This window comes from Lottia gigantea (assembly GCF_000327385.1).
Source record: "Lottia gigantea unplaced genomic scaffold LOTGIsca_74, whole genome shotgun sequence".
In the NCBI taxonomy this organism is placed as follows: Eukaryota; Metazoa; Mollusca; class Gastropoda; family Lottiidae; genus Lottia; species Lottia gigantea.
The window spans coordinates 410,639-434,379 of NW_008710478.1; the positions used below are offsets into that span (position 1 = coordinate 410,639).

The following is a 23,741-nucleotide window of genomic DNA, read 5'->3' on the forward strand; positions in this document are numbered from 1 at the left end:
ACTATGCCAGATTCTGGATCAAGAATACTTATAAGTGTTGAAACATTAGTTATGATTACATGTAATTATGTAACATCTCATTATTACGTCTCAACTGTTAGAATTATCTAGTTAAAGACGAGTGTAATACTACAGTGTTCTTCGAACAGTCCTTGTCAATTTTTTTGTATCTCGGTCAGCACGTGGCTATTGCTGTCATCGAGGCACGTTGATCGACAGCGATCATTTCTCAAATTGAATCACATTTCCAAGAATCTGAGGCTATAGTTCTTACTGCACTGTACTGTACGACCTCACCAATGTGGTTGCGACCCATGCGACCCTAGACAGGACCTGCGACCCTCTGAGTGTGTGATAGCGACCCTGTTTTGGGTCGAGACCCATGATTTGAAGACCGGGGGATCAGTTAGGACTTCTAATGTATTCTCTTATCCTTATTAAGGACCAGATAGGTTAGTGATTTTCGGACTACCGTTCGATAAGAAATAAACATGAATAAAGAATTGTGAAGAAAAATAAAAGCAATAAACGAACACGTGGTTAATATTATTGTTTGTATACTTGTATTTGTATTTCAATATAGACTTGTATATACAGTCATTGTAGGGGACATAGTGTAATTAAAAATTATGGAAAAAACACCCTGTCGCACGTGGTTTGTTTCTTTTTTGATATGCGGGTAGTTAAACAAATTAACATGCTTACTGCTTCACTCATTACAAAGTTATTTGTGTGGGATTACTGAAACGTTTTGATTTATTACCCGCAATAATAATATTATTAACAATAGGGACTTACTGATAGGGATGTCGAGTTGACATACCTCGGTTTCAGAGTGGCATGATAACCATTTACCGAATGGTATGGATTATTTACAAAAATAACGTTAAGCAGAGACGGTTCTAGTCTCTTGGGAATTGGGGTACAAGTAGGGGCCAGTTTGGCTGATTGGGGGTGGGCTGATTTTGGGGGGTTGAATTCAAAATGCGGCATCTCTTTGGAGGCGTAATAATCGCAAACCTCTCATGAAGTGTCTGAGATGGTTCTCCAAAGAAAATATCCCAAACTTGAGTTGATTTGGTCCATTCTGACACATATTTTAGGGCAAAAACGTTTAAAAAATCATATTTTTAAATTTGTTAAAAATAAAGTAGGGGTACAATCGGGGGTGAAAACCATTTGTCTGTAGGGGTGAGGGGCCTTGGCGCCGTCACTGGTGATTATAGGGACCTTCTTATAGGGATGTCGAGTTGTCAAAAACATTTCCAGAACAGCATTTCGGATTATAATGTCTCGAGTTAAAAAGGTTTCAAGTTATTTTCACTTTATGTGATGTTCAAATTGAATTAACGGAGAGATTTTGTATTTGTTATTGGAGCGTTTAAAACTTCTTTTTCAATAACGGTCTAATTCAAATACTAAGGCCTGTCAATCGGTATTTTAAACCCATTAATGTGGTTTTCTTTTTCTTTTTAAGGTATGTGAAAATGATGGTGAAAAAAGGATGGTCGTCTCATAGAGAATGTCACACTAATTGAATAGCATGATATTTCATGTCGGTTAAGATATAAATAGCCGATAACATAAATATGAGACCTAATTTTGCCTGTCAAATTATATATAACATAGCTGGTGACGACTTGATTCCAGTGTGCTTTCTTAAGAATTATATTACGATCTGTTGAAATTTGTGTCTCATAGTCAAATTCTGTTAATTTCAAAACCAGAATTATAAACTAAATATGTATATAAAATGTCGACGAGACGATATGTCTCATTTTAAAAAAGCGCCTGTTTTACTGAAACGTTCTTCCAAACGGATGAGTGATGCGTCCAGTGCGGTTTTTATATTCGGAGTTGTCGTGCTTGGAATCGTCATCGGAAATTGGTTGAAATATCGTCTGCTTATTCCTAATGATTATTCAGAATGTGGACTTCCGGCAGAATACATTCAAAAGAAAATGGCGTCTAAAGTGCTTGCTAACCAGACGTCAAAAGACTCATTAGTTATGGTTGGTATAATGACAGCCAAGAAATTCATCGATTCTCGAGGCTTGTCTGCTTTCCGCACGTGGTACAGTACTATCAAAGGCAGAGTGAACTTTTTCTCGAGTGAAGGATCCACGTCTGATTATGGAGTGCCAGTTATCGCCCTTCAGGGAGTGGACGATTCCTACCCTCCTCAGAAAAAATCGTTCCTCATGTTGAAATACATGCACGATCATTTCATTGACGATTACGAATGGTTTGTACGTGCTGATGATGACGTTTTCATCAAGGGAGATAAGTTGGAACAATTCCTTCGGCGTATCAACAGTTCGCGGCCATATTTTATCGGCCAGACAGGAATTGGGAAAAAAGAGGAGCTAGGGATGTTAGCCATGACGGAGGCAGATAATTTCTGTATGGGTGGACCAGGGATTATATTCAGTCGTGAAACGTTGCGCCGTATGGCTCCCCATATCGGTTACTGTTTGAACAATCTCTATACTACCCATGAAGACGTGGAGGTCGGACGGTGTGTTCAGAAATTTGGAGGAACTCAGTGTACTTGGTCGTATGAGGTAATGTACTTTCTATTTCTATATTACACTTTTTGATTAGCTCAGTTTTACACAATGCAGGTGCAGCCAGAAGGTTCTGACAATTTTTAACTTGTACAAGCTTTGATATAAATGCCGAACGAATACTAGTAGGTACACAAATAATGACACCAAGGAAAGTGTTGCGTGTGGTTAAGTATGCCTTATCTACCCTTGATCCCATTTTAACTTACAATTCATTGAATTTCATGCTTTGACGTAACAATTGGGATAGGGAGGGGCCGTCCAATGGTGGCCTTTTTGTGGAGTTTGGCGACACGAAAATTGTAGACTTATGGACTAAAGGTGTGTTGTACGGTGTGGGAGTATTGATACAGTAGAAAATAGTACAAACGAATCATATCTGCATCGTGTCAGGACCCGTACCTCGTGTGTTCATTTGTTCTATTTTCTACTGTATCGTACACCACATCAGACACCGTCATCGTCTACTATCACCTTAACACTTTCCTACCCTTAGTTAAACAATGGATTTCAATGAAATAATCCCGAAGCTTTGACAAAGATCATTTTAGTTAAAATCTAGCCATTACCTTTTACTTATCTGATCTTTGAAGATCAAATGCTAATCCATCTTCATACTTACCTTACGAATTGCAAGATTTCAATCATAGTGCACTAACACATTGCAAAGTATTCATCTGAAACGTTGTTTTCTTATAAATATATATATATATTCTCTTTCAGATGCGGGACATTCTGTATCAGAATTATCAGGAATATCACGGCTCATACAAGGAATCCCTTAAAAAACCGGAAGTGGAAAATGCTGTGACGTTACATCCGGTGAAGGAACCAGTATATCTATTCCGAGTTCATTCATATTTTATGTCAACTAAAGTAATGCGCCTGCGTCAAAAAATGATAAATTTGAATAACGAAATTGATATGGTAGAATCAGCGATTGCAAAACGTGATGATAAAAGCACTGTCTCATCTCGTTGGGAAAAATACAAACCTTATTCCGTTTCAGAAGTCATATCGTGGGATTATATAACTCGTTCTGTATTCTCTCCATCCCATAATAATCCACAACATGGCATCGAAAAGTCAGCGGTGGCCGCCTTCACTGACATGAAACAACAAATTTTATTGGATTTAAACAAGGACAAAAAGACTTCAGGAATCACGAAGGAAATAAAAGACATGCTTCAATGTTACAGAAAAATTGACCCTCAGTATGGTTCCAACTACGTCATGGATCTCAAAATAATGACTCGTAAACCGAAAGCTCGTGCCGTAACGGCACCCCAACGGTTTTCATTCCAACAGACTTTTTCGGAAATTTTATTGATGGAAGAAAATCTCGAGAATTCTATAGAAAATATTAGTTTCTCTTCTAAAATAGTCAAACTTTTTCAAACGTTGTCGTTTTCTAAACCAGTGAACAAGCGCACAGAGAAAATTCATTTTATTATGCCTCTTGCAGGCAGATTGAAAATATTCGAAAGATTTATGCGGAATTTTGAATTGGTTGGTCTCCAGTCCGACCAAAATGTGACTTTACACGTGGTGTTATTCCATAGTGAACGTGAAAATGTTGAAAGTGATATAATCCGTGTGATACACTCTTATCAAGCCAAATATGGGAACAAAGTGGAGCTAATTCAAGCACGTGGACCCTTTTCACGTGGAAGAGGGATCGAACTCGGTGCATCTCGATGTCATAATAGTGCTTTATTATATTTTGTGGACGTGGATATTATCATGACACAAGGTTCTTTAAGGCGAATTCGAATGAACACAATTCAGAATTCGCAAGCATATTTTCCAATAGTGTTTAGTCAATACGATCCGGTTACGGTTTGTCTGAACGACACGCCGTATTGTACATGCGAAGACGGAAAGTGCCACATTGACAGCTACGTCGTGGAGGAGGACGCCGGATATTGGAGACAGTTTGGGTTCGGGATTGCGTCGATGTATCGCAGTGATATGGTCAGTGTGGGAGGTTTTGATCTGACGATTGAGGGGTGGGGCAAGGAGGACGTGGACCTTTATCAGAAATATTTAGAAAGCAATTTAACAATATTCCGAGCCGTGGACCCGGGAATGACTCATGTATACCATGAAATATATTGTGACTCGAATCTAGAGAGAAGTCAGCTGATAATGTGCAATAATACCAAATCTAAGAGTTACGGTGGAATGCAGTTCGTGTCTAACTTTGTTTATTCCACAAAAAGTTTGTATGATAGGACGGAACAGTTTTTATTAAACGTTAATAAATAGAGTAGGGGTTTTCAACCTAAGGGTAATTTTGAAAATTTTGGGAGTACAATGAGGCGCTTTTACAGGGAAAACCTAAGAGAAAATCACAAAATAGTGAAGATTTATAGGGGGGTATAGTAGGGGGGGCCGGGGGGGGGGGGGGGTTATGCAATTGATCAAGGAACCTGAAAGGGGCAATAGAAAGAAAAAGGTTGAAAACCTTTGAAATAGACTGTATTTTTCTAGTGATAATAGACAACAAAGATATTAGCGCTCACTCAGGAACTACAGACATGAGCAGTCCATGTTTTGTTAAAAAGCTGAACGAATATAAATCTGGAATGTCCGCATTCTTTTATCTTTATTCCTCCTAAAAAATAAAGTAGACAATTCATGTTGATTCTAGAATAGTCACCGCATGTGTTGGCTTATGTAGATTTGAATATTTGGTAATTCTGTCTTCGAGGTCATTCTACAACCTCAAAGTTCATAGCTAAACAGTTTTGGTAAATTTATTTGTGCGGGTTTACATTAATGTCATTCTTCATTTCATATTTACATTTTCGTCATTGTTTAAGCGGGTGATTTATCAGTTTGTATACTTGTGGCGCTTTTTACCAAATATTGTTCTCAAATTATATACATATACAATAATCATCTTAACAATGTCCAGTCTTATACCTGTAAGTTTGTAAATGCAGCGATTTGGTTGGATTGTGAATTGCGAAAACCACCAAACATTAAGCCAAGTGTTTACAGTCTTTATGTCGAGAGCTCTGGTTGGCTGTATTCCCTGACGTGCAATCCAATCCAATCAAATCGTTGCTTTCTGTGATACAAGAAAGGTGGTTATTGCAGGCGAGGTATAAGACGAAGTTCGTAATGGCTTGACATTGTGAAGATGATAGATATGTAGGCTATTATATTATATCATTGTTGGGTCATTTCGTGTCATGCAGAGTTGCATCCCTTTCCTTAAAAATTGCGCACACCGTAGGCTGTAGATGTACATGTAGGCTACATATCTGTATCTGTAAATCCCGGAATTTCCGGAAACCTTTATCACCTCAGTATTGTTGGTTATCATTTGGTATAGTACAGCAATGATATTTTTCTTGTCCAATGCAAAATCTAAACACGAACAGTTCATTTTAGATACGGGTAAAAAAGTAGTTAAAAAATACAGACTATACTTTCATTGTGATATTCAACTTACCTAAAATTAAACTTGACCGTTTTGAACCCGGATGAGCAATAGTAACTTTGCCAGGCTATCAACTCTCTGCAGTGTTATTTCTAAAGTAAAGGGAGGCAACTCAATTTTGTCAAGGTCCAGGACTATTTTGTTATTGTTTGTTCATATTTGGGAAACTGTGGGAATAATTTATTATTGAAAAATACATAAATAATACAAAAAAAATGTTTGTGTTGTTACTATTTTAAACGTTTTGAATTTAACCTTATATTGGAAGTTATTGAGAAAACTTTCAATGTGACGAACTACATTACTGTATATTCTCTTTGTAGTCTTGAGTAGGCTACTCATTATTCAGCCGAAACCCGAACAGTCTTCGTCACCGATGCGAATCTTGAGTAAAATCTCATGTTTGCCAGCACTTTCACGACAAGGTTATTGCGTTGCCGACAGGATTTATAATATCAAAACAGTTGCCCATTGTTTCATCGTCTGCAAGACAGAGCGTTATCATCTAATCAGATTCACCACAATTTAGTATATTGATTCTATAATTTTACTTAGCACTTCCCAATTTCTGCTTTCCAATTTTTGCGTAGTATTTGAGTCCATGTGAGTCGAGAATTATCTGCGGTTGAATGTTAAAATGACGAATCGTCAAGTTAATATACTCTGTGATATATAGAAAAGACATAATATATAAAAATAGTGAGTAAAATTCCTAGTTTGAAGTATTTTTAAAGGAATTATGCAATTTTCCTACATTACTAGTACTTCTGGAGACTATTTACATATATTCAAAACTTAAATTAACCTCTTAAAATGGTACATCCGTGATGTGTTCAAGTGATGTATTGAGCACTATTTTAACAGTGAAATTATTTTATTTTATTGAATATTTATGTATTATTTTAATATTTCATTTTTTTTATTGAATTAATGAGAAGTAAAAGTAAAGACTCTATATCAAAATCACATATTTTCAATAATGCACATTTTCGACAGCCGATGTTGTTTAAAAACTTATAGAAGTAGCATTTCACCAATGTCACACTGAAAATTATAAGGCCTTGGTTTCCAATGAAATCAAATGATACGAAATTATGAATATAAGCCATTTTAAGTCCTACACTTCCGATAGAAGTAGATCAAAATTAAATTAAGGAATCATATAAAATGGCAGATACTGATATATAACAAACACAAGACAATATTATTGAATAAACACACTTCTTTAATAACATATTAAACATATAACGTTTCAACACAAATTACACGCGTCGTCATCAGATGAAATATTCAGAGAATAAAATATAACAGAATATATGAATCATACGGATTAACAGGGTGAAGAATGATAGAGATTGGCAGAGTTAATCCATACATAATAATAACAGCAACAACGAGAAGTCATGGTGAAAGAACATAAGCTAATTAAACCAAAGTGGAAAGTCTTGATGGGAGAACATAAGCTAATAAACTAAGTAAGTGTTAATCTAGAAGATCAAAGAGTGGGAATGATGGGGAGACTGAGAAAATTTGAAGTGGTTGAAGGGGTGGGAGGAAGGAGAGGTGGGTCTGTGGGGGTTGTTAGTCTAGCAAAATTTTTGAAATATATTATCCATTATGTCGGCTTATCTCTGGGAAACGTCTCTGAATTTCTAATGCTTCTTGGATTCGTCTGTGCTAAAAGCTATGTATAGCTATTTCCATTTATCACTGTGGGTGCATCTCAAAGGCTAGAATAACAATTCACTACCCCTAAAGATCTGAAGATTACTAAAGATAAATTCAAGTCTATGGTCGAGTCGGTGATGCTGTTTCCATTCCAGCATAATTATTTTCTAGACTATTTCTCAAACCATCCAGACTGGAATAATGTTGAATCTCATTGGTTGTCTGTTTAGTTCGTAGTTTTCTTCTGTAAAATAAAATTCATTCATCGTGGTTCTGTCCCATTACAAGTAAGGTGCAATACTTACGCCAGCTCGTAACCACACACGCTGGTGCCGTGGACTACTTAAAAGGAGGACCCAGCCAGGGTTTAACCAGCCCCGAATCTATGTTATGATGACAAAAGATATAGTTGAGATATGTTCCTTTAGCAACGGTACGATGATAATGATCCGTCAGATGTGAATAATCCTCGTACCGTTACTAAAGGAACATGGTTGTGACAAGGTATCAACTGGTTCTCGTTGAGTGACTCTGGATTAGTGACTAGTGAGCACAGAACTGACCGGAGCCTACTCGGTTAATTCGGGGCTTTTTAGCGTCCTAGTGGTGTCTAGATGTATAATTATTATATATTAGATTGGAATAAACATAGTTTCAAATACTATTAATCATACTATTAGTCCTTCGAATACCACTCATAAATTATCAACTCTAATTAGAAAGGTACAAACCTGACGATAACTACAACAATGATGATAAATATTATATTCAGGAAAACCAAAACTCCGACAGTTCCACCAATAATTGATGCCAGATCTCTGTCAGAATACTTCGTTTCCCTTTTCTCCATGGAAGACGCTCTAATACTTTCTTTGCAAATAGTTGGAGACGTAGAACTTTCTGAAAAACAAGAGCTATTTAACAAAAATGTTTCTTATCTTAACCTGACCTCGTCTGATATTTTTTCCCTTTCCAGATTAACATAGATAGTGTAAGAATCCTGAACGAGATCTTAAAAACTTACTACTAATAGAGTTAGACTGTGGTGTCGGATATTGGCAGGTAGCTGGCTCTGAAAGGATACAAAGTATTAAATAAAAAAGTAGGGGGAAAGCTGAAATAAAATATTACGTGTTAGTGAAAGGTGGTTTGTAATTGTCTAAATTGTCCATTGTAAGAATTCAACTCACAATCAATCTGAGATGCTGAACACCATAATTGCATTTAGCACAATAATGTGCTATTTAAAATAACATAACGCTAAATTTACATGTTTATATCACAGTTTCGACTATAAAACTTCACATCATGGTGAGGAGTAAATAGAAGAAATTGACAAACCTACCTTGTTTATTGAGGTGTTCAATTGTTCTACAGTCTATAGTTACATTACCTGTATAATGATAAATATATGGAAAATGATTGAACATGGAACTATAAAATACAGTAAATATAAATGAAGAGACCGTCCTAGGGTAGAAAATTCAGAATGTGGAACCGGAATTCGAGGCGACAATCGATATGAAGCACTGGTATCTTGTTGGGTTATATTACATACTAGAAGAAGTTTCAAATATTCCATTCCTGCTGTCGACTGATCATACGTCTTTCGAATCATATGTACAAAAACTGGAAAAGCCATCTTACCTGCACCTCTTATTAAAATTGAGAAATTATCGCCATCTTTATTTGCAACATTCTCAAGTTTTATAGCAGCTGTGTTTCTACTAATATATTTAGCCTTGGGTGGAATAAACGAACCATTCTGTGAGCAATATTCCGAAACATTGTATCCAGAAATGTGAAATCGACAACAGTCACCAGCCTGAAGATTCAATTTCTTAATCGTTAAAGTTAAATCATTCTCCGTTGTTGTCACACTACATTCTCTGTTGAGTTTCATTTCATTATCACCTTTCAAACCATTTGCGGTATAATCCAGATAATATAGAGTTGGAAATCTGTTACCAGTAAATTCAGTTGATCCATTAACCAAGAAGTCGACAGCTAAAATAAAATATCGTCGTCAAATAAAAGAAGAAAAAATCTAATCTAATCTTTATTCTGCCTAAAAAAGTTAAAGGGACCTGATAAAACACTTATATTTAGTGCATTCGCGGGAACTACAGACGCCTGGTTGGAAACTAGTAGGGTGCAAATTGATGCGATCAGTCTCCCCCACAAAAAAATTAGAAACATCTTTACAATCCCTGAAATTGAACTCAAATAATGGTGATTGAAGATGACTGGTGCACCCACCTTCCAGTTGTCCTTACACTGGTAAACAAAACTTACCTTTTGTCGCTTGAGAAACACAACCATAATAATACGTTGTAAAATCAAAAAGATTTGAACTACCAATAGAGTAAAAACTGATTTTACAGCTTGATTTAAACGAACATTCAGTCTTTATGAAGTTTAAGAGTTTTGTCCCATCGTTCGCTGTAAATCTGGTTGCGCTTCCAAGAGTCGACTCTCTAATACTTATAACTAGATACTTTGTCAACAAGGCACCTCTATTGAAATGATACGATACACATGTCATAATGTATGTCAACAATCAATAAATATTAACATACCTCTTGTTACCAGAACACAACCATAAGTATATTTTATATAATCGTAAAGATTCAAACTACCAATAGAGTAAAAACTGATCTTACAGCTTGATTTAAAAGAACATTCAGTTTTTATAAAGTTTATGAGTTTAGTCCCATCGTTCGCTGTAAATCTGGTTGCCCGTATAGTTACACTACTGTTAATATATCTACAACAAGTTGTTTTATTTTTACACTCATCTTTCTCTGTTTGACATTCTGGATAGTTTTTATTCTTATAATAACTGACTTGAAAGTTGGGTATATCTGTTGTTATAACTTGTCCTTCTCCACAATCCAGAATATGTTCCTCACAGCCTCGAATAGTTGAATCATAGCAGTATTGTCTAAATTCCGACCCTGAATGAAACAAGAGATATAGCAATAAAAAGTTTACACAATAAGATATAGAACTATGAGAAATAGGAATGGTTAAAATGGAACCTTAAAGTTTAACGATTGTTGTGTGCTAATAAATGTTAAAATCTACTCTTCATCGAGCATAACAATTGTTATCTAAGAACTTGGTAGGAAATAATAATGATAATGATAAACTCTTTAATTAACACCAAAGTGGCAGTAACCTGTCTAATATCAGCCCATTTGGACAAACAAAGTTACATTGTATCGCCCCCCCCCCCCCCCCTCCTCCTCCCCATCCCCCTCTCCCCTCCCCCTTTCCCCTCCCCTCAAATGTATAATCGAAAATAAAAATCGATGTGCAAATTGCTTAAATGTATAAATTGTCATGTTCACTCTCTTGCAACGCTAGTAAGAGGTACATGGCGTATAACCTTTTCAATGTCTGTGACCTCCGCGTTGCTTTTAGCGCCTTGTCGAAAATAATAAGAAATAATTTACCTGTATTGACGACTATAAAAAGACTGGATATATATAACGTTACGAGTTTCATTTTTAAATCCATCTTTAGTAGTTAATTCTGATCTTTATTCATTGATTCTCAGTTCAAACACTCTGTTCTGTCCATCACCATATTTCTTTAACATTTTTATATATTCATCGCCAATATTTTCATTTTCATTTCGATGTGATTAAGAATTTACTGACAGATTCTATCGAATCAATCCACAATAATCGAAATTAAAACATAATGATTCCTTTGAAAAATATTTAAGAAAAGGTGTGCTAGTCTTTACGGTGGCTCGTTTAGGACATGTTTATTTTTTGTTATTTATGATTTAATTCTCATTTTTGTTTGCTGAATTATCATTTTTGTATACTATTTTCTATTTTTCTTGCTGAAGTACCAAATAATTCTACTTAGTTTTTAATTTAGTAGAATTACATGATAATGTAAACTAAGTAGAATCAAATAAATTATAAAAATGTCCTAAACAAACCACCATTAGTCTTTATGCAAGATATATTTTTTTAAACAATACCATTCAATGCCTATATAGTGTACATGCAATGTAAAAATACAATGAAATGAACGGAGTTTTACGTCCTACTTTTCTGCATTGTATGAAATGTATACATAGGCTATACATGGAAAATCACGATCTTAGTCTATATCTGTTTAACACAATGCAGGTTTTCAGTAGAAATGGACATTGATAAAACATTAAGGACACAATCTGTTTTATTGCTAGTTTTATAAATACACCTCATTCGGAAAGAAAAATACTCTTTAGGCTGTAAAAATTTCCTTCAGATGTCTTCTGATATGATAGTCAATTTCAACCAGAGGCGTATTTATGTTCACTAATAAGCCAACAGGCGTGATGTAAATGCTTCAATACGTGTAGCCACGAGTGTCTGGCCATGTGTGTATTTACACATAAGTTAAAGTTCATAAAAACTCTTTGATCTTCTTTCACCTGAAGATTTTCTAAACTTTAGTCAAATACTATGAGCCACTCGGTTTATCTTAGACAAGTGTGCACTTGGTTGGGCGTGGATTTTCATTACAGGCAACTGAATCCTACAATATTGAAAACTTGATGTGTTAGAGGTAGACGATTGAAAACTTGGTGTGTTAGAGTTAGACGATTGAAAACTTGGTATGTTAGATTTCGGGGAAGGGAGGGTTTGATTCTCCTAAATGTACAGGCCCGGGGTGGAGCAGACACTTTATTTAGAAATTAGGATTAAGGGTCTTGATATTGGGTTTTCTTCTGTTCTTATTCTGACCTGAAATTAGAAAAAAGAAGTATAGTATATGTTATGTACTGATTGTTTTTAGTTTACTATGAACAATATCATCATTTAAGTTCTTATTTTTTGAATATGCAACTATCATTTTCTGCTTATAGACATGGGAGAATTTCTCTTGAAGGCTCTTATAGTGGGCATGAACTATCTTGCTTGCTCGATTGCTGGTTGTATTAAACGGGACAACAAAGGGTGCTATGCCTACATTATGATGAATATTTAGTCCTATAGGTCTTGCTGTATTCAATGTCTCAATCCAATGGGCCTCCCTAGATTGACGGAATTTGGTAGTTTCATCTTCGGGCAAGTCAATTTCTATACGCTCAATTGGGATTAGGGTGAGATCGTCTATTGAATGGTCGTCGAGGTTGAAATGATTAGAAACAGGCTTGTCTTTCTTTAATTTGATGTCTGACCTATGAGCATTAAAGCGAGTTCGTAAATTATTCTTAAATTTAAAAACAATTAAACATATGAAGCGGTTATCAATAATTAACTCTAGTTTTACAGATGATTACTTGATTTTACGGCTTTATCATGCAGATTGTATAGGAAATGACTGACTCATTTTGTCCAAGTTTAGAAATCTTTTTGGTCATCCAAGAGGTAGTAATCCTTTAATATAAGGACGCGTTTACTACTAAATAAACAGTGACAAAAATGCCTTTACAATGTGGACAATTTTTTGATCAAGGAAGTAAATAACAAGCAATTGAAAGAGCTAGTTCGATTTAGGATTTACTTGGGAAATTTCTTTGGGAGACCTTGTTTGAATCCAAAGTCGGTTTGTGCTTTGGTTTTTGCTTCATCTGGTGGTACAGATAGAAACAGGGAATGAACAAACTCAAACTGTATATGTAAATTGGTCGTATACGTAATTATTATTACATACAATGTTGTTTCTTTTGGATTTCAACAGAAATGAAGACTTGGATTTCACATTTTGATGGTATTCGAGGTGTAGATGAATAGATTACCTATTATTTCAATGTGAATAACAGTATTTGTTTAACTGAATGTTGAGACAGACAAAACACAAACGGATGGAGTCGTTAATCGTCTCAATATTTGTTTTATCAGATGATGAAGTTCCGTTTTAGCTTCTTAAAGTGTTTTAAGAGATTTTAAAATGAGATTTCTTAGCGTAACGATATATCTTTCTTGTCTCTTGATATTGTATACAAATGGAGGTAAATATTTTCGTTTATTTAAATTTTTACTTGTTTTCTGGAATAGATCACGTCATGATTGTATTGTACATTTAATATTTCATTGTTGTATTTTTTATTATCTATAGAGTCGGAAGTAGTATTCCTTTAATATGGAATTGATCAATTCATAGTAATGTATTCGAAATTTTACTCATTGTAAAATTATACTCATTGTTCTATATATTTTTTTTATCTATAGGGTGGGAAGTTAGACAATACTGCTATGATTCAACAATTCGAGGCTGTGAGGAACATATTCTGGATTGTGAAGAAGAACAAGTCATATCAATAGATATACCCAACTTTCATGTCAGTTATTATAAGAATAAAAACTACCCAGAATGTCAAACAGAGAAAGATGAGTGTAAAAATAAACCAACTTGTTGTAGATATATTAACAGTAGTGTAACTATACGGGCAACCAGACTTACAGCAAACGATGGGACTAAACTCATAAACTTTATAAAAACTGAATGTTCTTTTAAATCAAGCTGTAAGACCAGTTTTTACTCTATTGGTAGTTTGAATCTTTACGATTATATAAAATATACTTATGGTTGTGTTCTGGTAACAAGAGGTATGTTAATATTTATTGATTGTTGACATACATTATGACATGTGTATCGTATCATTTCAATAGAGGTGCCTTGTTGACAAAGTATCTAGTTATAAGTATTAGAGAGTCGACTCTTGGAAGCGCTGGCACAGACACAAAAAATTTCCTTATCGCGCCTATCAGACCATAATGCAATTCGATACCGACTGAGCTATGCCAATGCCAGTATATGTGAAGTATACGGAAAGGGTCAGCATGCCTCAATGGTGTGACCTTATATCTTATTTTCGTATTTGGTTAAAAAAAAAAGTTACAATCGTGTAATTTTTTAGAGTGGATCAGAAAGATAGACAACATTTTCTTGGTGGTGTTAACGTGATCCAAGCTAAGCGACTATACATTTTTTACATCAGTGCCGCCATTGTTTTCTATTTTACCAACATACGAACTTATCGTACAAGCAAACAGATCGCCAATTGTCAGAGTTAGAGCTAGAATAATTACGGGACCAATATCTATTACAATATCGGCAAAACTCTTTTCATATGCTTTCACTTTGTTTTATTAACAGATAAGATTGTCGACTTCCTGGTTAATGGATCAACTCAATTTACCGGAAACAGATTTCCAACTCTATATTATCTGGACTATATTGGAAATGGTCCGAATGATGATAATGCCGTAATACTCAACACAGAGTGTAATGTGATAACAACAAAGACGAACCTAAATTTAACGATTAAGAAATTGAATCTACAGGCTGATGACTGTTGTCGATTTCACATTTCTGGACACAATGTTTCGGATTATTGCAAACAGAATGGATCGTTTATTCCACCCAAGGCCAAATATATTGGTAGAAACACAGCTGCTATAAGACTTGAAAACGTCACAAATAAAGATGGCGATAGTTTTTTTAATACTTATTAGCGCTGCAGGTAGAGTTCAATTTTTTCAAATGCTTTTCCCGATATTTCTAAAATGCTGCCGGAAAACATATGAATTGTTACGGCTACAACCGACTTACCCCTACCACTCCATCGCCTCAACTCCTTTGTCCTACACAAACAGGTTATCACCTTTTTACGGAATATATAGTTACAATCATGTTGCTGGATCAGTTTTAATATATTTATTATTATACAGGTAATGTGACTATAGACTGTAAAACAATTGAATATGGTAATAAACAAGGTAAGTTGGTCACTTTCTCAACTCCTTATCTGAAGTTTAAAAAACTTGCTGGGCAAATAAAATGTAAACGGATCACCTTATTGTACAGCATGGAACTGAGTGTGTCCTAGTGGAATTCTCAAGATGGGCAGAGCAAAATGTAAAGTAGATAATTATAAACCCCATCTTAAGCTCACAACAAATCTAAGTACATAACATTCGACACGCCCACTATTTGCTACTGGCCAGTATCCGCTGAAAATATAAAAAATTAACGTTCTTCTGATGTATCAATAATTATCTAAAGATAAAACCTGTTTTTGAAACAAAATCTTTTCATGAAGCATAAATATGAAGAGTCAAGAGTTCAAAAGAAAAGAAGTCAGAAATTTTAATTCTATTGAGGGTTAAGTCTACCATGGACTAGGATATTACTGAACTTTTTATTCCTCTGTAAGCTGTAACGAGTCTCTTGCTGTAGACATGTTTTATTTTATATCACTCGAGAAAAAAGTTTAGGGTTTGTAGGAACAGCATGTTCAATTTCTTGAGGATGGCTTGTATATGCAAAACCGTGGCAATTATTTTAAGATCCTTTGAAATTATTTGAATGAATGTTTTTTTATCTGCTGCATCACCGAAAATAGCAGAGAAAAAGACGAAAGAATCTGAGACCAATCTGGCTGGAATAATTGGTGGTACTGTCGGAGGTTTGGTCGTCCTGGTCGTTATAGTTATCATTATAGTTGTCCTCGTCAATAGGAGGTTTGTAAAATCGTAGTTGACCTACTTCTCATTTTTGGTATTTGGCATTGTCAATAGAACTCGAATTCGTCCTTTTCAAGATGAAAATTTGACGTAAGATTTGTCTATATTTGGATAGAAACGTGAAGGTATAGTGACCATATACCAATAAGGTTGCAGTTTCCTGATAACGTTTTGTTTTCTTCTATTTTCAAACTCAATCACGTTATATTATAATGGTTATAGAATTACGAATTGCACTGATATCAGTGGAAACGTAACGTTGGCATAATGAACGTGTTCGGCTTAAGCGCAATGCGACGCTTGTATGACAAATGTACAAATTGTGGTTTTTGTGGTGATTTTGGATGCGTAAATTCTGAAAAAAAAAATTTTCAGGAGAAGACGTCGACCAAAAGATAAAGTTAATGAAAATAATTACTACTCTACTGTCGACGACGATTCTAAAGGAAACTCAAACTATACCTATATTGATGTTGATTTAGACAAAGTCGGCTACAGTAAAATAAACAACCCCGGTGCTAACCAGGTAAAGGGCAGTCATGCCAAGGACAAAAATCCTAAAGAAGAGAAGAGGAAAAATTCAAAGTTCAAAAGACAGGATTTCTCGTTTGTTGAACGCAATTTCGAGAAAATGAATGAAAGTAAAGATGCCAGAAAACGAAATGTTCCAAATGCAACAGCGAATCCCGAAAGAAAAGAGGAGTCTGAACCTGCAAACTATACATACATTGATGATTCTATTATTAAGGCACCAGATACACCATCAGCATCAGCTGCCAAAGACGGTGGGCAACGGAATGCTGCAATGGGGTCGTCGACTGCACAATACACCAAAGTTGATATGAAAAAGGTCAAATTTATTCCAACTAACGATAACAATGTGAATCTTGACAACTATAACCATATTGGGTTAAAAGATGCGCCACCAAAAAACAAAGAACAAGATCCAGACGACAATTATAACCATATTAACAGTAATTTCAAGAACGAGAACTCTTTACCAAAGGGAAGTAACTCAAACCCCAGCAGCAATTACAACTATACTGAAATCGATCGACCACAAGAAGACGTCATTGACGATACTTATGACCAAGCCCAGCAAGGAGGTGAAAGAATCTTGAATCAGAGGAAAAAGAAAGAACTGAGGACTTCGGATACTTACAATCACATTGGAATTACGAACGACAACTCTCTGTTCAAGGGAGCTAATTCAGAACCAGATACTTACAACCACATTGGAATTAAGAACGGCAACTCTGTGTACGAAGAAGCTGAAGCAATGAGAGATACTTACAATCACATTAGTGTCAAGAACGATAACTCTGTATCCAAGGGAGCTCAATCAGAACCAGATACATACAATCACATTGGAATCAATAACGATAACTCTGTGTCAAAGGGAGCTAAGACTTTCAAACCAATCCAACCGACTGAAAACTAAACCACATTAACCTGTAGTATTGAATGCAACCATAGTGTAAGATTGTAGATCTTGAAAGATCTGAAGATTACTAAAGATAAATTCAAGCCTATGGTCGAGTCGGTGATGCTGTTTCTATTCCAGCATAATTATTTTCTAGACTATTTCTCAAACCATCTAGACTGGAATAATGTTGAACCTCATTGGTTGTCTGTTTAGTTCGTAGTTTTCTTCTGGAAAATAAAATTCAGTCATCGTTGTTATGTCCCATTACAAGTATATTGCAATACTTATGCCAGCTCGTAACCACACACGCTGGTGCCGCGCACTACTTATAGGAGGACCACACCAGGGTTTAACAACAACTACCTAGTTTGCGATATCAGCATCCACTGGAAGTTTTCAGCTATCTACTACGAACATGCACGTTTTCAACTGTCTGCTCCAACACACTGAGTTTACAATTTTTTAACTCTAACACACCAGTTGTCTACCACAAACATACCAAGTTTTCAGTTGTCTACCCCGAACAGACGAAGTTCTCAGTTGTCTACCCCGAACATACCAAGTTCTCATTTGTCTACCCCGAACATACCAAGTTCTCAATTGTCTAAGAAAACATACCAAGTTTTTTTTTTCCAAAAAGTATAACTGTACAGTAAGGTTCAGGTGTTAAGATTATGAAATGATTTACTCAGTGAGAAATTTATCTGTAGTAAAGTGTAGCGGTTCACTAAATGAATGCTCAAGATGTTAAAAACTTACTACTAATAGAGTTAGATTTTGGTGTCGGATATTGGCAGGTAGTTGGCTCTGAAATGATATATAATATTAAATTGAAAAATAAGGCGACCTACAATATAATTAATAACGGGATTCTTCGGCAGATAACGAACTGGTTTGTAAAGGAGGGAATGCTAAATAGTAAAGATTCATTACATCTCACATAATATGGAGCTATAAGATAGGATATAAAATTTGAATTACATTTTATTAGTCCAGTGAGGTGTACAGCACTCTAAGGCTCTAAAACTGTACACCATGGTGAAGAGTAAATGGGAGAAAGTAACAAACCTACCTTGTTTATTGAAGTGTTCAATTGTTCTACAGTCTATAATTACATTACCTGTATAATGATTAATATATGTATATTGAAACTGAAAAGCAATATGTAACTAGTTCGTAAAGGAGAGAAATTGATGAAATGACTATGTATTTAAGTGTAGCAAATTAAGATGATTCGAAGTAACGTCTAGGGCCTGGAGGTGCCAACCAGTTTTTGCGTAGTGGTTGTAAGAATTCCGCTATGGACACCCAATGGCGTATCTTGAAAATGCCGGAGGGGGAGGGGGGGCGGGTGCAAATTTGAGATGACCAAAAGCCCCAATGCATGAAGTACCCGTTGACCTTTGACGATCCTGGGGGTGGGGGGTATAACCCATTAGGCTGCCACCTGAATACGCTACTATTGTCATCCAATCAGTACGTCAAATATATGAATGAACCTGACCTGCAGCTGTTATTAAGATTGAGAATTTACCACCATCTTTATTTACCACATTTTCAAGTCTAATGGTAGCTGTGTTTTTGGCAACATTCTTTCCCTTGGGTGGAATAAACGAACCATTCTGTGAGCAATATTCTGAAACTTTGTGTCCAGAAATGTGAAATCGACAACAGTCACCAGCCTTGAGATTCAATTTCTTTATTATTAAAATTATATCATTCTTCGTGGTTGTCACAATACATTCTCTGTTGAGTAAGTAACTGTCTTCTTTCATTCCATTTCCGGTATAATCCAGATAGTATATATTTGGAAAATTGTTTCCGATAAAATTTGTTGATCCATTTACCATGAAGTCCACGGTAATATTATCTGTTGATAAAAAGGTGTTACCTTGACTGCAATTAACTATTTTCTTGTATCACGGACATTTGTGAATGCAGGAATTTAATTGAATGGTTTGCCAGCGAATACAGTCAATCTGAGCCCTCAGCAGAAAGACTGTCAAAAATAATTATGCATGAAATACCTTGACCATTATGAAGATGATAAAAAATTCAAAATAAAGCTTAATGAAAGAATAGTCTTGACCGTTGGTCAAACATAATAATATTGGTCAACAGGGACACCATTCTACTCTCATTCTACAGTGTCAAGCACAATTCACAATCTGCTTGTGAGATGATAATTATGCCCTAGTTAATGTCACCTACAGAATCTTATCCATCATTCTGTTTCTGCCGGAACATGTTAACAATAGTTAATTAATCACATACACTGATAATATATTAATATCAGGTAAGTCACGCTATAGTAAGGCAATCTGACACTGTATCACTTTGCAACTTCTAAATTTACTTTGTCAGATTGAAATATTATACAAACCTGTTGATGCAGAAATACAACCATACTTATACGTAACATAATCAAATAGATTCGAACCACCACTATTATTGTAATACTGACTGACTATACAGCTTGATTTATAAGAACATTCAGTCTTTATGAAGTTTATGAGTTTAGTCCTATCGTTCGCTGTAAGTCTGGTTGCCCGTATAGTTACACTACTGTTAATATATCTACAACAAGTTGTTTTATTTTTACACCCATCTTTCTCTGTTTGACATTCTGGATAGTTTTTATTCTTATAATAACTGACTTGAAAGTTGGGTATATCTGTTGTTGTAACTTGTCCTTCTCCACAATCCAGAATATGTTCCTCACAGCCTAGCCTTGTCGAATCATAGCAGTATTGTCTAAATTCCGACCCTGAATGAAACAAGAGATATAGCAATAAAAAGTTTACACAATAAGATATAGAACTATGAGAAATAGGAATGGTTAAAATGGAACCTTAAAGTTTAACGATTGTTGTGTGCTAATAAATGTTAAAATCTACTCTTCATCGAGCATAACAATTGTTATCTAAGAACTTGGTAGGAAATAATAATGATAATGATAAACTCTTTAATTAACACCAAAGTGGCAGTAACCTGTCTAATATCAGCCCATTTGGACAAACAAAGTTACATTGTATCCCGCCTCACCCTCCTCCTCCCCATCCCCCTCTCCCCTCCCCCTTTCCCCTCCCCTCAAATGTATAATCGAAAATAAAAATCGATGTGCAAATTGCCTAAATGTATAAATTGTCACTTGTCATTTTCCACTCTCTTGCAACGCTAGTAAGAGGTACATGGTGTCTGTGGCCTTCGCCGTTGCTTTTCAGCGCCTTGTCGACGCTAGAAAATTCGGTAACAGATTACAGAAATAATTTACCTGTATCGACGACTATAAAAATACAGGATAAAGATAACGTTTTGAGTTTCATTTTTAAATCCATCTTTAGTAATAAATTCTGATCTTTATTCATTGATATATTCTCAGTTTTAACACTCTGTTCAATCCATCGCCCTTTTTTTCATTTTCATTTCGATGTGATTAAGAATTTACTGACAGATCCTATCGAATCAATCCACAATAATCGAAATTAAAACATAATGATTCCTTTGAAAAATATTTAAGAAAAGGTGTGCTAGTCTTTACGGTGGCTCGTTTAGGACATGTTTATTTTTTTTTATGATTTAATTCTCATTTTTGTTTGCTGAATTATCATTTTATTTTTCTTAGTTTTTAATTCAGTAGAATTAAACGATAATTCAGCAAACACAAATTAAAAATAAGTAGAATCAAATTAGAAATTAAAAAAAATTAAACATGTCCTAAACAAACCACCATAAGTCTTATATTAGACTAAGATATATTTGTTTTTAAACAATCCATAAGTTTTATGTAGGCCACCTTAGATAATAACATATTTGTGTCTTGTAAGTTTTATTGTGCATTAAATTCGTTTTTTTTCAATCTTAATACCATTCAATGCCTATATAGTGTACATGCAATGTAAAAATATAATGAAATGAGTGGAGTTTTACGTCCTACTTATCTGCATTGTATGAAATGTATACATAGGCTAAACATGGAAAATCACGATCTTAGCCTATATCTGTTTAACACAATGAAGGTTTTCAGTAAAAACTGACATTATTTAAACATTAAGGACACAATCTGATTTATTGCCAGTTTTATAAATACACCTCATTCGGGAAGTAAAATACTCTTTAGGCTGTAAAAATTTCCTTCAAATCAATGTCTTCTGATATGATAGTCAATTTCAACCCAGAGGCGTATTTATGTTCACTAATAAGCCAACAGGCGTGATGTAAATGCTTAAATACGTGTAGCCACGAGTGTCTGGCCATGTGTGTATTTACACATAAGTTAAAGCTCATAAAAACTCTTTGATCTTCCTTCACCTGAAGATTTTCGAAACGTTAGTCAAATACTATGAGTCACTCGGTGTATCTTAGACAAGTCTGCACTTGGTTGGAGTGGATTTTCATTAAAGGCAACTGAAACCTACAATATTGAAAACCTTGGTGTGTTAGAGATTGACGATTGACCACTTGGCGTGTTATTATTATTAAGTTCTATTCGACGACTCTCATATTTTCAAGGTTGGACAACGACAACTTTCTGTTTTGAAAGAGATCAGTTTACCAACAGCTTAGATACAACCTACAATTTTGGACACCCGATAAATTCATCAGTGGACAGTGCCATAACTAAACAAAAAACTCCTGTATATGACGATAACTGCAATATACTATGTAATAAATATTGAATATATATATACTCAACTGTAGTTTTACGTATGATTACTTGGTTTTACGGTTTTTATCAGATTATACAGGGAAGTCCACTGATGAAAATAGACTCATATTTTTGGTCATCCAAGAGGTAGTATTCCTTTAATATAAGGACACATGTACTACTGAATAAAGAGAGCGATAAAAATGCCTTTACTATGTGGAAAATTTTTCGATCAAGGAAGTAAATAACAAGCAATTGAAAGAGGTAGTTCGATTTAGGATTTACTTGGGAAATTTCTTTGGGAGACCTTGTTTGAATCTGTTTGAATTTTCTATAAGTCGGTTTGTGCTTTGGTTTTTGCCTCATCTGGTGGTACAGATAGAAACAGGGAATGAACTAACTCAATGTATATGTAAATTAGTTCTCTATTGATAGTATATGTGGTTATGATTATATAAAATGTTGTTTATTTTGGATTTCAACAGAAATGAAGACTTGGATTTCACATTTTGATGGTATTCGAGGTGTAGATGAATAGATTACCTATTATTTCAATGTGAATAACAGTATTTGTTCAACTGAATGTTGAGACAGACAAAACACAAACGGATGGAGTCGTGAATCGTCTCAATATTTGTTTTATCAGATGATGAAGTTCCGTTTTAGCTTCTTAAAGTGTTTTAAGAGATTTTAAAATGAGATTTCTTAGTGTAACGATATATCTTTCTAGTTTCTTGATGTTGTATACAAATGGAGGTAAATATTTTCGTTTATTTAAAATTTTTTTTGTTTTCTGGAATTGCTCATGTCATGATTGTATTGTATTCAAAATTTTTACTTTAAAAATATTCACTGTTCTATATATCTATATTTTTTTTTTAACTATATACGGGTCGGAAGTTTGGTGTAAAGGTTTTTTGTTAACAATCGTTAAATCGTTAAAATTTTTAGCTTCCATTTTAACCATTCCTATTTCTCATAGTTCTATTATCTTATTGTGTAACCTTTTTATTGCTATATCTCTTGTTTCATTCAGGGTTGGAAGTTAGACAATACTGCTATGATTCAACTATTCGAGGCTGTGAGGAACATATTCTGGATTGTGGAGAAGAACAAGTTATAACAACAGATGTACCCAACTTTCATATCAGTTATTACAAGAATAAAAACTATTCAGAATGTCACACTGAGAATAATGAGTGTAAAAATATAACAACTTGTTGTAGATATATTAACAGTAGTGTAACTAAACAGTCATCTACATATACAGCGAAGGACCATGGGACTAAACTCATAAACTTCATAAAGACTGAATGTTCGTCTAAATCAAGCTGTAAGGCCAGTTTTTACTCTATTGGTAGTTTGAATCTTTACGATTATATAAAATATACTTATGGTTGTATTCCTGCATCAAAAGGTATGTTTATAACTAGCTTAACGTACAGATGAATACTTGAACAATTATGATTGTGATTTAAAACATAAACACAAACCGTCCTTT

General features: G+C 34.8%; 4 protein-coding genes across 4 annotated transcripts; 2 read left to right on the forward strand and 2 right to left on the reverse strand.

Annotated features, from left to right (window-relative positions):
* Positions 1–2,009: 2,009 nt before the first annotated feature.
* Positions 2,010–4,835, forward strand: LOTGIDRAFT_179569 (hypothetical protein; the record flags this gene model as incomplete). The annotated part of the gene is made up of 2 exons (XM_009066207.1): positions 2,010–2,564; positions 3,291–4,835. The coding sequence occupies 2 exons, from the start codon at positions 2,010–2,012 to the stop codon at positions 4,833–4,835; spliced, it is 2,100 nt and encodes a 699-aa protein (XP_009064455.1).
* Positions 4,836–7,806: 2,971 nt separating this feature from the next.
* On the reverse strand, positions 7,807–11,208 carry LOTGIDRAFT_168322 (hypothetical protein; the record flags this gene model as incomplete). The annotated part of the gene is made up of 7 exons (XM_009066208.1): positions 7,807–7,930; positions 8,418–8,586; positions 8,711–8,758; positions 9,032–9,079; positions 9,334–9,693; positions 10,266–10,643; positions 11,145–11,208. 7 exons carry the CDS (start codon positions 11,206–11,208, stop codon positions 7,807–7,809), a joined length of 1,191 nt encoding a protein of 396 aa, XP_009064456.1.
* A 1,910-nt stretch (positions 11,209–13,118) lies between these two features.
* LOTGIDRAFT_168323 (hypothetical protein) lies at positions 13,119–17,607 on the forward strand (the record flags this gene model as incomplete). Its single annotated transcript, XM_009066209.1, has 5 exons — positions 13,119–13,155; positions 13,869–14,246; positions 15,372–15,419; positions 16,046–16,163; positions 16,542–17,607. 5 exons carry the CDS (start codon positions 13,119–13,121, stop codon positions 17,605–17,607), a joined length of 1,647 nt encoding a protein of 548 aa, XP_009064457.1.
* Positions 17,608–19,073: 1,466 nt separating this feature from the next.
* Positions 19,074–20,930, reverse strand: LOTGIDRAFT_168324 (hypothetical protein; the record flags this gene model as incomplete). Its single annotated transcript, XM_009066210.1, has 3 exons — positions 19,074–19,462; positions 19,976–20,359; positions 20,867–20,930. The coding sequence occupies 3 exons, from the start codon at positions 20,928–20,930 to the stop codon at positions 19,074–19,076; spliced, it is 837 nt and encodes a 278-aa protein (XP_009064458.1).
* Positions 20,931–23,741: the final 2,811 nt, after the last annotated feature.